The sequence below is a fragment of the Rhea americana genome, unplaced genomic scaffold (assembly GCF_003343005.1).
Source record: "Rhea americana isolate MKP2758 unplaced genomic scaffold, rheAme1 scaffold_204, whole genome shotgun sequence".
NCBI lineage: Eukaryota > Metazoa > Chordata > Aves > Rheiformes > Rheidae > Rhea > Rhea americana.
The window spans coordinates 1,512,250-1,524,605 of record NW_028186195.1 but is presented as its reverse complement, the minus strand read 5'-3'; the positions used below and the strand labels follow the sequence as shown (position 1 = coordinate 1,524,605).

The window sequence follows — 12,356 nt, the reverse complement described above, 5'->3', positions numbered from 1 at the left end:
GGGCCGGGGGGGCGAGGAGGAGGCAGGAGGGGAAGGGCCCTACCTTCACGGGCGCCCGCGGCCCGCGGCGGGCAGGTTCGCCTCTCCGCCAGGAGCCATGCCTGCGCCGAGCATCCCCTCCCCTGCGCCGCACCGCACGTTGCTACAGCGACCGCCTCCCTCCGCCGGCGGAGCCGAGCGGGGCTGGCGGCGAGGGAGGACGTGCAGCAGCCGCCCCGCGCCCCCGCCGCCCCGCCGGGCCCTGGGCTGCCGCCCCCCTCCCCAAACACCCCCCCGCCGCCAGCCCCTAAACGCCTTCGCTGGCGCGGCGCGGCTCGGCTCGGCCCCACTGCCGTGGGGGCTCCGGTTTGCAGCAGAGCATCCCTGAGGGGGAGGGAGTCGGTGCATGCCCCGCACCCCACCTACACTGCCGGCACCCCACGGCTTGGGGGGCAGGGACAGGCCCCACGGAACCCCCCCCCCCGCACAGCCAGGGTGTGCACCTCCCCGGTGGGGCTCGCTGGTGAGACGGGGCACTGGCACAGGGCGGGGGGGGCAGCCGCTGCGGCCCCCCTCCGCCCTTCATCCCAGCCGGCATCGCCTCCCCCCGAAACCCCCCTTTCCGCGGAGCTTTCAAGGCCCCGGCCGGAGGCAGCGAGGAGAAAAGCGCGGGGAGAGGCGCGGGGCCGAGACATCCTCCAGTGCACTTTCTGCACAGTGAGCATTCCTGCCTCCCCCCGCCCCGGGTCTCACCTCAAAAAACAAGAAAGAAACAGTGTGGGTTTTTTCTTCCCCGGCCATAATTAAAAAGGACTCACCCTTCCGAGCCCTTTCTATCCCGGGAGGTCGAGAAGAAAGAGAGGGGAGGAAGGGGAAAGCCCTGAAAGAAAGGAGAGGAAGGGCTCGGGAAGGAGAAGAGAAGGAGAAAAAAAGGGACGGGGAAAAATTAAAGCGGAGATTACACAAAGGGAAACTCCTCTACCTTTGAAGCCTGGGCTAAAGTGGGGAGGGGGCGGCGGGGGCCGGCAGGGCGCAGCCCGCCGCGGCCCTGTCTCAAAGCCCTCTCCTCTAAAGAATGTCTCGGATTCCTGCGGAAACAAGGAGCCGCGTCTGTGGGGCCGAAGGAAACGGGAGGGGAAAGATCAACCCAGCCGCGCCGCTAATTCCCRCCCGGCACACCTGGGCAGGCAGCGCCGGGCGCTTTGTTCGGCCCTAATTGCCGGGTGTTGCGTTTCTCTCCCGCTTTAAAGCTTCATTTAACTCAGACTGTTATAATTTCCGTCCCCCTCCCGCCTGCCGGCTCGCTCGGGGCTCGCGCCCCCCGGGCAGCCGCCCGTCCCCCCGCGCCCCTGCCCCTTCCCCGGGGCAGCCGAGTGGAGCCGGGGGCCGGAGGTGGTGGCCCCGGGCACGGACTGGGCGCTCGCTTTGATTTACCAGAGGGGGTTTCTCTTCCCCCCATTTTTTTTTTATATATGTACAAATAAACTCCCAAATCTAAATGTTTAGGCCTAAAACTGCAGAGGGAATGCAGAGTCYGTAGCTGCCGAAAGCCCRGAGCTTTTGGCTGCCGGAGCAGCCYGRCGCTTCCCGACCGAGAAATAGCGCAGGCACCCGGGGCGGTCGCGCCGCACAGACAGACGCGTGGACGGACGGACATCCTGCAGGAATTGAGGGTCTCTGCAGGAGCTGGCTGCTGCACAGGGGTCTCGCCTGGCGGCTTGCGGCCGTCCGTCCCCGCGGAGAGGGACGCGGGGAGCGCGGCCGGGGGGCCAAGCTGGCCGCCGGCGAAGCGAGCCCGGCGCGCCCAGGAGGAGTACAAAAATAGAGCATCTTCCTTAAAAAAGGGGGGAGGGAAAGAAAAAAAAAGGAAAGGGGGGAGGAAGCAGCGCCGGGGGCGCAAGGAGAAGGGGCAGCGTTACGTGAGCGGGCGCGGGGCGCGGGTGCGCTTGGCRCGGCGCGGCGGGGACGGCGAGCCCACGAACTCGAAGTGCTGCTGCCGCTCGGCGCTGTTGGGGAAGGGCAGCTGGCCGCGGTAGAGGCGCTTGATGAAGTGGGCCTCGCGCTGGTTCTGGCGGCTCCGCGAGGCCCGCCGCGGCCGGCCCCGGCGCGTGAACGCCATGTACCAGCCCTCGTAGCGGGCGTTCTGGAAAGCCGTGTAGTTGTTCTCCAGCACGATCTCCGTGAAGATGCAGTCTTTGCTCTTGCCGTGGGGCTGCGGGAGGAGCAGAGGGGCGGTCAGCGCGGCGGGGAAGGGCGCCGGGGCCCGTGCCGCACCGCGCCGCGCCGGCACTCACTTTCCCGACGAGCTTCCCCCGCTTGCTCATGCAGATGTACTTCTCGCTCTCGGCCCCCTTGATGCGCACGCGGCTCCCGAAGGTGTCCGTCTCCACGATGAGCTTCGCTGCCGGGGCGAGAGCCAGGCGAGAGGTGTCCCGCGGGGGCCGCCGGGCTCCCCCCCATCCTGGTATCCCCCCCTGCCCCAGCCCGGGGGGCCGCGGGAAAACCCTTCGCCCTGCCTCCGCCTCGCCTGCCGGGCCGCCGGGCCCGTGTCTCCCAGCTCAGCACCTTTTTCAGGGGATAAATGTGCCGCGGAGAGCGGCGGCCCCTTCCCTCTCCCCCCGCCCCGGCCCCATCCCTGCACATCCGCGTTCCCAGGGGTTCGACGGCCTTTCCAGGGCTAGAGTGGGTCCAGCACCCGGCAGGTTAATTATCCTCGTCCTCGTTGTCTGGCACAACACGGGGGTGGCTGGGAAGGTTGGGAGCCGATACTGAAACCAGTGACCCCGCCGGGTCCCGTGCCCGGCGCCTGGCAGCCGGCGCTGGCATGGCTAATTCAGGGAAAGACCCGGAAAGGCGGTGGCGAACCAGCCTCGCCCGTCACCGGGCTTGCAAAGCCTTTCAGGACGCTTTCACCCCCCGCAAGTGCGAGCTGGGCCCCCGCGGCACCCGGGGCGGGCGCCGGCGGCTCCCCGGGCAGTGGCGCGGCCCGCTGGTGGGCTGCCCGGCACCGCGCTCGCTGCTCTGCTCACTCAGCTCCCTGCGCGTATAAATATTTAAGACGCTGACACTGGGATCGGGTGATTGCAGCCAGCAGAGGCGGATGCATTTCTCGTCAAATATAAGTTGCGTTTCCCACGCAGGGAAGAGATTAGAAAGCAAAAGCCTCAAATATAGGAGTTATTGCGTAATGCCGCGTGGTACTAGGGAGAAACGCGACTTTGGAAGCGTGGACGGAGGTCGGGGCTTGCCGCCTCTCAGCCCGGGTCTCCTGGGAGCTGCGTCGCTCCCGGGGAGCCGCGTGCCGCCCCGCCAGGCAGGGCACCGGGGCTGTGCRGGGCCGCGGCCGGCTCCGGGTGCTTTTACTCAGTTATGGGCAAAACCTGGTGGGAAAATGAGCCCTTTAAATGGAGTTACGCCAAGGCTTAAAGATTCATTGATCCATCTCGCAGAGAAGCTGAAAAGCCAATTTTTAGCTGGAGCTGAACTCGGTCCCTAAGCAACCAGGAGAACTGGCACAGGAGCCCTGGGCAACGCGGGCCAAGCTCTCTTATCAGCTGCCCCGGGCCAGGAAAACGCTGGTCCGCGGCTCGGGGTGCGACCGACTCCATCAGGGCAGTTCAAAGCTTTAACCCTCCCCAGGCGCTTGCCTCCCGCCACGGGCTCCCCGCACGAGYGCATCCGTCCTGGGACGGGCTCGGCCTCAGCCCCCGGCTCTGCAAAACCCCTCCGAGCCGGTGCCTCCAAGTCCTCAAATAACCACGAGAGCCCAACCGCCCCGCTCGAGCGCCCGGCGGACCCTGCGYCGACCCGGAGGATTTCGCGCGGCTCGGACCCAGCCGGGGCCCGCGGGGGCTCCTTACCGAATTTGTTGCCGTCCTCCGCCGTGGCGGTGATCCTTTTGCCGTTCACCTGGACGTGCTTGCCGCTGGTCCGGCTGTACAGCTGGTACTCCCTGATCTGCCTTCGGCTCAGCTGGTCGGTCATGGCGCCCTGGTCCCTCACGTACTGGTTAAAATTAGGAGACGGTTGATTCTCCCCCTTTGTTTACAAAGGGAAAAATAAAATCAATTTGTTTTGGACRGCCCACGGCAAGGGGGCGGAGAGGGGAGCCTCGCGGGGCCGCGCGGACGGCGCGGCGGAGCCCTTCCTTTCCACCGCGCGCCCCGAGGAAGCCGCGGGACCGCGCGGGCGAGGACGCTCTCGCCGGTGCAGCCGACCGGTCCTGCCCTGCCCGCCTCGGCGGCAGGATGCTGCCGGCCGCGGCCCGGGCCAAGGATGCCATCGCCGGGCAGCGAGGGACACCCAGGTCGCAGCCCGCCGAGCCAGGACGCTGCAAAACGCCCGCTGGGTCCCTCCGCGGGCGCGTGCCACCCACCCGCCCTCCCGTCCCTCCGAGAGCCGCGTCGCAGCCGGGGCACCGGGGCTGAGCCGGCCCGGAGCTGGCACCGGAGAGACCCCGAGCCGGGAAAGCGCTCCRGAGAGGGGGATCCCGCGTTTCCTACCGCGCTTCAAAATATCGGTTATAAGGGGAACGCTGAAAGCCAGCCRGGGCACCGCTGCCGCGCTGGGGGCTCGCGGGAACGGCAAACCCCGTCCGCGGAGCTCCGGCTTTCCGAAGCCGTCGYGTTGAGTCCGAACGGCCACGTTCGGCGGCTCGGCTTGCAGCCACGCGTTTCCACGAGGCCGCGGCCCTCGGCGGGCTGCAAACGCCAGGGGAGAGCCGAGCTCCGCGCCCCGGCGCCCCGGGGGACGCGCGCCCCGCTCCCGCCACCTTTGCGCGCGCCTCGGGGACTCCTCTCCTGCCCGGATCCGCTTTAAAGCCTTTGGGGCTGGTACGGAGGTGGCGGGGGGAAGGCCCCTCTCCGTCAAAGGCAGCCCCTTCCCTTCTTGTTCTCAAAGAAATAAAGGCATTTGYGTTGGGGGGAAAGAAAAAGGGGGAAAAAGGGGGGGGGAGAAAAAAGGGTCCCAAGCACATATTAAGGCCTCCGGGGTGGCAGCTACGGCGGTTTTGTCCGGGCTCCGGAGAGGAGGGTGCTGATATGGAACAGTGCATTTTAATAGCCGYCGCCTTTCTAAAGCACACAAAAAGGGACGGTGCATCCTTAACGAGGCCGGGGGTGCCGGGCCCGCGGGGCGGCTGCCCGGCGCGAGCAAGGATGGACTTGGCGCATCCCTCCCCGTGCCGGGCCGCTGGAAATGTGTCGGACGCATCCGCGGCGCGCGGGGAGGCTTTTCCCCGCCGACTTTGCCCGTCCCGGCACGCGGCGACCGCGCTCGTGCTCCGYGCCCGGCCGCCACCGAGCCCCCGGGGCAGCAAAACCGCCTCCAAAGCCGCCCCGCGCCCTATCCGAAAGGGCGTCCCCGCCGCGAACGGCCCTCGGCGGGGGGTGGGGGGCTCGGTGGGTGCAGCACCCCACCCCGCCGCGGCGCCGGGGCCGACGSCACCGCGAACCCGGCGCCTTCAAACCGCTTCGTAGCAAAGCCAGAGCAGCCCGAGCCGGGCTCGCGCCGCTGCGGGGTTACTAAAACAGAGCGTTTTATCAACGTACCTGGGTCTGACAGGAAAACATCAGGAGCTGGAAACATCTGCGTTTGGAAACAAAAGAGAGAGGGAGAGAAACAGGGCATTTTGTTGGGATTTTCTTTTCCCCCCCAGCAACGAATAGCTGTGTCCAACTGCACTAATAGTAAACTACTGATAAAACCCGCGTTGCAGAGAGTTGCAACAAAACGAGAGGCTGGGAGAGGGAAAAGCAGCGCTTACATGGAGAGGTTCTGCAGGCTGATGGGCTGCATGTCGCTCGCCGAAGCCCCCCGGATAAAGGCGTGAAACGGAGGCGCCGAGACGGGCGCGCTGCAGAGCTCCCGACGCCGCGGCGCTCCCTCACCGCCGGCGCATCCCCGCCGGGGCGGCGAAAGCGGAGGAGCGGACCGTCCCCGTCCTCCTCGCGTGGTCCCCTCGCGCAGAGCCGGCCAGGGAAAAGCGAGGAGAAACCCAGKCTCCCGTTGCGCTTCTAAGCCCACGCGCGACGGCTGCACCCCCGGAGCAGGACCGGGGACGGCGCATGGGGGAGACAGCGGGCAGAGCGCGTCCGCCGGCCGCGGTCCTCTCTTCTTGCGCCCCGCCGGGCTGCGTGTCCTATGCGGGGCAGCCAGATCCCTGGTGGCCCCTGCGTCCCCACCCCATCAGCCTCCCGTCCTCGGGCCGGTCCCCGGGACGCGTTTCCTCCGGCGGCCGGGAAGCAGCTAGCGGGAAAGGTGGCTCCGGGCAGGGCACGGCTGCCCTCGGCGGAGGGGAGCGCCCGGAGCCCCGCGCCCCATCGAGCCGGGAGCCGCCAGGTCCGTGCGCCTGTCCCGGCCTGGTGACAGCCTTTAAAGCTTGGAAGAGCCTGTGCAAAGAGGGGCCGAACCTCTCCTGGGAGGCAGTCGGCACTGCAGAGGGAAGGAGGATCGGACCTAGCAGGGGCCTGGGAGGGAGGAGGGGAAGGGGGAGGCGGGGAGGGAGGCAGCTCGGCTCGGCGGCTCGGGGTGTCCCCGTCCCGCGCGCGCGGGGGGTGGCCGGGCCCCGCGCTGCACCTCTGCGGGGAGGACGCGGGCGCTGCAGCGGTGGGCACAGGGGGACGGCAGCCAGGGGCRTTGCAAGAGCGCAGCGGGTGGGCAAAGCCCCGGGCACCCCCTGCGCACGCGAGAGCCACCCCGGGCCTCGGGGAGGTGGCAGGGGAYGCTGGCTTGCACAGAGGATGCTTTCCACCACCCTCCTTTCACCCCACCGTGGCTCGCACCCATCTCGGCCCCGAGACCCCCAGCCCACGCCGCGCCGGGGAAGGCGTGGGAAAAGCACCGCAAACAYTTTGCGATCAACAGCCTGAGCACTGCCCCGGAGCTGGCTCCCGTCTCCGGAGGCTTCCCGGGGCGGGGAGGCACCGCACGCTCCCTGCGGCTCCCCACGCGCCGTCTGCCCCGGTGCTCGGCCRTGGAGGTGCTGAGCGCCCTGCAAACRCGCCAGCAGGCAGCTGGGCCGAGGGCGCAGAGGTGGGCGATGCTCGTGCCTCGGTTTCCCTGGCAGCAGGAGCGGGGTGCGGGCACCGGTGCAGAGCTCCTGCCCCACAGCCTGTCCCGGGACCCCGCCAGGGCTTCCCGGAGCGGCGGCTACCTGTACCCCCACACTTTGGCGGGGGTGGGTTTGGTGCTAACGACCCAAGTTAAACCTCCCCGGTGCTTTCTCACCTCCCAGGCCAGGAATTCAGCCCAAACCACAAACCGCCGCTCCCAGTAAACACAAGCGTTGCATTTCCCCCCACCCCGGATCCCCGTGGGAACAGCACGTCCCGTGCCGGGGTGYGAACATCCCCTCGCCGGGGGCTCAGCACCCCGACGCTGCCGTGGCAGCGGGCTGCCCCAAGCCCCGTCTCCAGTGCCCCGGCCGATGCCGGCGAGTGACGGCCACGGAGCCGGTGTCGCTCCAGGCGTCCCCTCGCCGGGCCGTGGCAGAGGGTCCCAGCGAGCGGCTCCTGCAGGGAGAGGAAAGCCCCAGCGCTGGGGGCCGCCCGTCAAAAACCTTCCAGCAAGACGGCCCGGCCCCGGGACACCCCCGCCGCCGGCCGCGGCCTCCCCGGCGCGGGCAGCGAGCCCCCGCGGCCGCAGCCCGCCCGCCACACACCTGGAGGAGAATTAAAGCCTGCTTTTGTGGCCGGCTCGGCTCCCCTCCTGGAGCAATCTGAGAGCACAGCAGTCTCCCGCGCGCTCCCGAGGGGCACCAGGCCCTCCACAAATACCTGCTAACTCCAGACCAAGGCCAGGTCAATGGGTTATAATCATCTCCCTGCTGCTCCCTAATCCCCTATTGTCCCCTATTCACAGCGGCACTTGTCACCCCGCGCGGCCGGGGCCGGCCCGGGGCGGGGGGCTGCGCGGGGGCCGGCGGGCTCCGCTCCCACCCGGGGCAGGGCAGGATGCTCGGGGCCAGCAGACCCCATCACCGCCGGGGCGGTGCAGCGGGAGCACGCTGCGGCCATAGAGCCGGGGGGGGGTTGCATGGCCTGACGCCGCGGTGGAGGGCGGCGATTGCTCCTCAGCAGGGCRGGGGGCTCCTTGCAGCCCCCCAGAAGCAGCTCGCAGCCCACGGCAGAGGCTCGCCGCGATGCTCCCGCGGCGCTGRGGCAGGCGGCTCCCGCCCGGCGGCACCGGCTCAGCCCAGCGCCYATCCCCGCTGCAGCCCCGGCCTCTGCAGGGGCAGGTGAGAATTGCACGGCTGCACAGGACGCAGCTCGCTGCGSCTGGGACAGTGCGAGCGGCCAAACGCTCCTGCCTCGAGCTGGAAACGTCCTCTGTCCCCGGCCGGCTCAGATCCTGGGGAGAGGGCTGAGGCATCGACCCCCACCCCAAGTGCCTTCCCCATCCCTCCATTCCCCGCACGGAGGGCGAGGAGTGCAAAACAGATCCTTTATTTAAGGACAGCACAAAAATAGCAACTTCCAGACTCTTCTGCACGCGGCCCTGGAAGGGAAGGGGAAAGGGTCTCAGAGGSGGGCGATGCCCGGCCCTCCCGCTCCCGGGGACGCTCTGCGCGGGGGGAGCGGCGGCACCCGCCCCCTTACCTGCCGGGCCCTGCTGGAGCTCGCTCTACTTCTTTGCTGCTGGCTTCTTCCCCCTGCCTGCTCCTCGCCCCTGCCGGAGGACCAAGGCCGCGGCTTAGCACGGCTGCGGGGTGCTGAGCGCGGGGGCCCCAGCCCCRAGGGATGCATCCCTCTAGGGCAACCTGACCCTTCCCGGCCCTTCGTTACTCTCTCATTTTAGAGGGACCATGATTAGCATCATATCAGACCCTTTCCCTGCCCAAGGGCCYTCAGTCCCCCTAATCCCAATCTGGATTAATGCAGGTGGCCCCTGCGGTCCCACGGGAGCTCAGAGCCCTGCCCGGAGCCAGCCAGAGGCCTGGCTGAGACGGAGCCATTGGGAAGACGCAGGCACCTTGGCRGCGCGGCCGGCGCCTACCTTGCCGGGAAGGGCATCCTCGGAGGAGATGCTGTTCCTGCTCGGGAGAGAAGGAGAGGGCTGGCACCACGGTTCCTCCCGCCGAGCCGGCGCCGGCCCCCGGCGGATCCCGCTGCGCCGCGGCGGGGCCGGTCCACRCTCCTCCTGCCCTTCGCCCGCCAGCTCCCTCCGCCATACTCACGGCTCTTCCTCCTTCTCCAGCCTCCTCTTCTAGGAGAGGRAGATGTAGTTAAGGGGGGTAGGCACGGCCGCAAGCGCGGGCAGGACGGGGGGGGTCCCGCCACAGGGCTCATCCCCGTTAGGGGGTCGTTGAGGCTGGCTGCAGCAGGGGGGAGCTCGGCCACCACCCTGTGCGCCCGGCGTCCCCGGGACCCCCCTTCTCCCGCCTCCGCGGGGYGGCCGGCCGGCTCCATACGTACCTTGGCGACGTTGCCCTTCTTGGCAGCCTGGGCCTTGGGGGGCTTCTCGGGGGACTCCTCCGCAGACTCTTCCTCCTCTACCTCCTCCTCCTCCTCCCAGGACAGGTTCGGCATTACTGCGGGAGAGCCCGGCTCAAGTCTTGCTCCCAGGTGGGGAGGAGCCTCCCCCGGGCAGGTTTCCCTCGCGATGCCCCATCCCAAAACCCTCCACCGCTCTGCTCTGCATCCCAGCGTGGAGGAGGGTTGTGGAGCAAGGTCCTGCAGCAAGTGGGGCAGCACGAGCCCCCCACCCCTCCGCACGCCGGCGGCTTACGGGAGATGTGCTGCCCGCTGATGTAGACGGGGCCAGAGCCGGCTCTCAAGCGGAAGGTGACGGGAGGCATCAGCTCCACTCCCACCAGGGTGGCCTGCAAGAGAGGGCACGTGGCAGCGCCCGCCGGCGCCCGCCTCCTCGGGCRGCCCCCGCCGCCCGGCACTCACCATCGGCAGCACCGAGGGCTTCAGGGTGGCGAGCGGGATCGGGGCGCGGGGGGCCTCGCCGTCCTCCGCCGGCACGATCTCCACCACGTGGAACTCGTCCTTGGCCTTCTCCCCCAGGCAGATCTTAGGGAGCAAGAACAGCCCCCACCCATGGCACCCTGCCGCCTCCAGGCATCCCGACGCCYGACCACGGGCCGGGGCTCTCCCGGGTCCGCCCGCCCACGGCGGCCAGCACCTACCGTCCGCAGGGCCAGCTGCTGCTCGTACTGCCACTCGTCCGGCACCTGGAAGGTGTAGGAGTCCTTCTCGCTGCTCAGCTCGCACCCTGCGGACACGGCGGGCCTCAGGGAGCCGGAGGGGACCGCGCGCCTCCTCGCCCGCCCGGGACCGGCGGTGCTGCCGCTGCAGCGCCCGGCTCGCGGCCGGGCGGGCGAGGGGAAGGCGGATCCCTTACCCCAGATCAGGGACACGGGCTTCTCGGATTTGCTATCGATGTCGATGCTGTCTGTGAGAGACATGGCAGCAGGATCCCTGTTCTGGGGGAGCAAAYGGCATTACTCAGGAGGGCTCCCAGGCTGCACGGGCGTCTCCAAGCCCTCCTCCTGCTGTCCCCCAGCACCATCCCTGGGCTGCAGGGGAGCATTTGCCCATACCCAGGGCTGCCGAGTCGGGGACACCAGCCTGGCAAGCCCCGCTCCCCAGGGGCTCACCCTGGGCCTCGCAGCCCCGCTAGCCCAGCGGGGCTCCGGGGCCGGGGAACTGCTCCGGCTCCTGCCGGCCCTGCTCTGCTTGCAGCTGGAGGCTCAGGCTCCCCCTTTGCAGCTCGGAGACAAACCCATGCGGCTCATCCCACGCGCTCCTCCCGCGGCTCGGCCCCGGGAGCAAAGCAGCAGATAGCAACACCACGTTAGAAAAACTTACCCTGGGCGCTCAACTTACATCAAACTCCACAAGAGCCTCCTAAGCACCCAGCAGCAACTACCCTCAGCCCCTGCACAGCTGCTTATAGGGGCGGAGGAGCCGCTGCCCACCCAATCAGCACCCCCTCGAAGAGGAGCAGCCGCTCAGCGAGAGCAACCCCCGCTCGCAGGGCCGTTACACCTCACAGCTGTGCTCCCTTGCCCAGGACCCCCCTCCGCACCGCAGCAGCGAGGGGAGCCCCCAATCCGGGGGGCGAGCGCGGCCCAGGCGAGCCCCTTGCAGCAGCCAGCTCCCTGCAGCCCCTGGGGCCGCGCAGCTCCCTGGGGCCCGTCAGCCCGCGGTGCCTGCACCGCTGCCCCGCGTGCTCCCTGCCCAGCCTTCCTCCCCGCCTCGCTCCCCCAGGCCTGCGGACCTCGGCTCCTCCTCGGACAAGCTGAGCCTGGGAAACGGGCCCAGAATTGCAGGTGGAGGAACAGACAGCCCGGCGGCATCAGCCTTATYCCCTTCGTCCCACCCCCTGAGTCCCATCCTGCAGCGGGTGGTGGTGAGGGTGGCGCTGGGTGCCCCAGCGCAGCCCCGACCGGGGAGGGTGCACAGGCACCAGCTCCAGCCCCCCGGGTGCGACCGCCCGCACGCAGGAGCTCGGGGGCTGCCTCGCAGAGTCCTGCCGGGCACCGCTGTGCCCTGCAACCACTGCCAGGTGCCACCGTGCACGGCCACCCCTGACGGGTGCCATCGGGCACGACAAGGTGCCACTGTGCGTGGCCACCCCTGCCAGGTGCCACTGTGCACGGCCACCGCTGCCGGGTGCCATCGGGCACAGCCAGGTGCCACCGTGCATGGCCACCCCTGCCAGGTGCCACCATGCACAGCCACCTTGCCGGGTGCCACCGTGCCCTGCCGGGTGCCACCGTGCACGGCCACCCCTGAAGGGTGCCACTGTGCCCTGCCGGGTGCCACCGTGCACGGCCACCCTTGCTGGGTGCCACCGTGCCCTGCTGGGTGCCACCGTGCCCTGCCACCCCGACGGGTGCCACCGTGCCCTGCTGGGTGCCACCGTGCACGGCCACCCCGACGGGTGCCATCGGGCACAGCCGGGTGCCACCGTGCACGGCCACCCCTGCCAGGTGCCACCATGCACGGCCACCTTGCTGGGTGCCACCGTGCCCTACCAGGTGCCACCATGCACGGCCACCGCTGCCAGGTGCCACCGTGCCCTGCCGGGTGCCACCGTGCACGGCCACCCTTGCTGGGTGCCACCGTGCCCTGCCGGGTGCCACCGTGCCCTGCCACCCCGACGGGTGCCACTGTGTCCTGCTGGGTGCCACCGTGCACGGCCACCCCGACGGGTGCCATCGGGCACAGCCAGGTGCCACCGTGCATGGCCACCCCTGCCAGGTGCCACCGTGCACGGCCACCCCGACGGGTGCCATCGGGCACAGCCAGGTGCCACCGTGCGTGGCCACCTCTGCCAGGTGCCACCATGCACGGCCACCTTGCCGGGTGCCACCGTGCCCTGCCGGGTGCCACCGTGCCCGGCCACCGCTGTGATCGCCACCGCGT

General features: G+C 69.4%; 3 protein-coding genes across 4 annotated transcripts in view; all 3 read right to left on the bottom strand.

Annotated features, from left to right (window-relative positions):
* The window catches only part of DMTN (dematin actin binding protein), a 12,330-nt gene extending 12,193 nt beyond the window's left edge, over window positions 1-137 (bottom strand). Inside the window, exon 1 of the mRNA XM_085304208.1 lies at window positions 44-137. The gene's annotated coding sequence lies outside the window, so the exon portion shown is untranslated. The remainder of the gene's footprint in view (window positions 1-43) is intronic.
* A 1,511-nt stretch (window positions 138-1,648) lies between these two features.
* Window positions 1,649-5,805, bottom strand: FGF17 (fibroblast growth factor 17). 2 transcript variants are annotated; one of them, XM_085304211.1, is made up of 5 exons: window positions 5,744-5,805; window positions 5,529-5,565; window positions 3,840-4,017; window positions 2,274-2,380; window positions 1,649-2,191 (listed from the first exon to the last, which is right to left on the bottom strand). In XM_085304211.1, the coding sequence occupies exons 1-5, from the start codon at window positions 5,773-5,775 to the stop codon at window positions 1,895-1,897; spliced, it is 651 nt and encodes a 216-aa protein (XP_085160337.1). In that variant the 5' UTR covers window positions 5,776-5,805; the 3' UTR covers window positions 1,649-1,894. The 2 variants fall into 2 exon arrangements, with proteins under 2 accessions (XP_085160337.1, XP_085160338.1); XM_085304212.1 differs by having other exon boundaries at window positions 3,840-3,984.
* A 2,602-nt stretch (window positions 5,806-8,407) lies between these two features.
* On the bottom strand, window positions 8,408-10,646 carry NPM2 (nucleophosmin/nucleoplasmin 2). Its single transcript, XM_085304202.1, has 10 exons — window positions 10,583-10,646; window positions 10,327-10,408; window positions 10,112-10,197; window positions 9,873-9,995; window positions 9,706-9,799; window positions 9,393-9,508; window positions 9,155-9,183; window positions 8,974-9,010; window positions 8,577-8,646; window positions 8,408-8,475 (listed from the first exon to the last, which is right to left on the bottom strand). The coding sequence occupies exons 2-9, from the start codon at window positions 10,388-10,390 to the stop codon at window positions 8,602-8,604; spliced, it is 594 nt and encodes a 197-aa protein (XP_085160328.1). The 5' UTR covers window positions 10,391-10,408; window positions 10,583-10,646; the 3' UTR covers window positions 8,408-8,475; window positions 8,577-8,601.
* Between the last annotated feature and the right edge of the window lie 1,710 nt (window positions 10,647-12,356).

What these genes read in the sequence shown, in the direction of transcription:
- NPM2 (XM_085304202.1), bottom strand. Translation starts at nt 10,390, where the DNA reads ATGTCTCTCACAGACAGCATCGACATCGATAGCAAATCCGAGAAGCCC. An exon ending in CTGGAGAAGGAGGAAGAGCC is followed by an intron (nt 9,011 to 9,154) that starts GTGAGTATGGCG and finishes TCTCCCGAGCAG; the next exon opens with GAACAGCATCTCCTCCGAGG. An exon ending in AGGATGCCCTTCCCGGCAAG is followed by an intron (nt 8,647 to 8,973) that starts GTAGGCGCCGGC and finishes GTCCTCCGGCAG; the next exon opens with GGGCGAGGAGCAGGCAGGGG.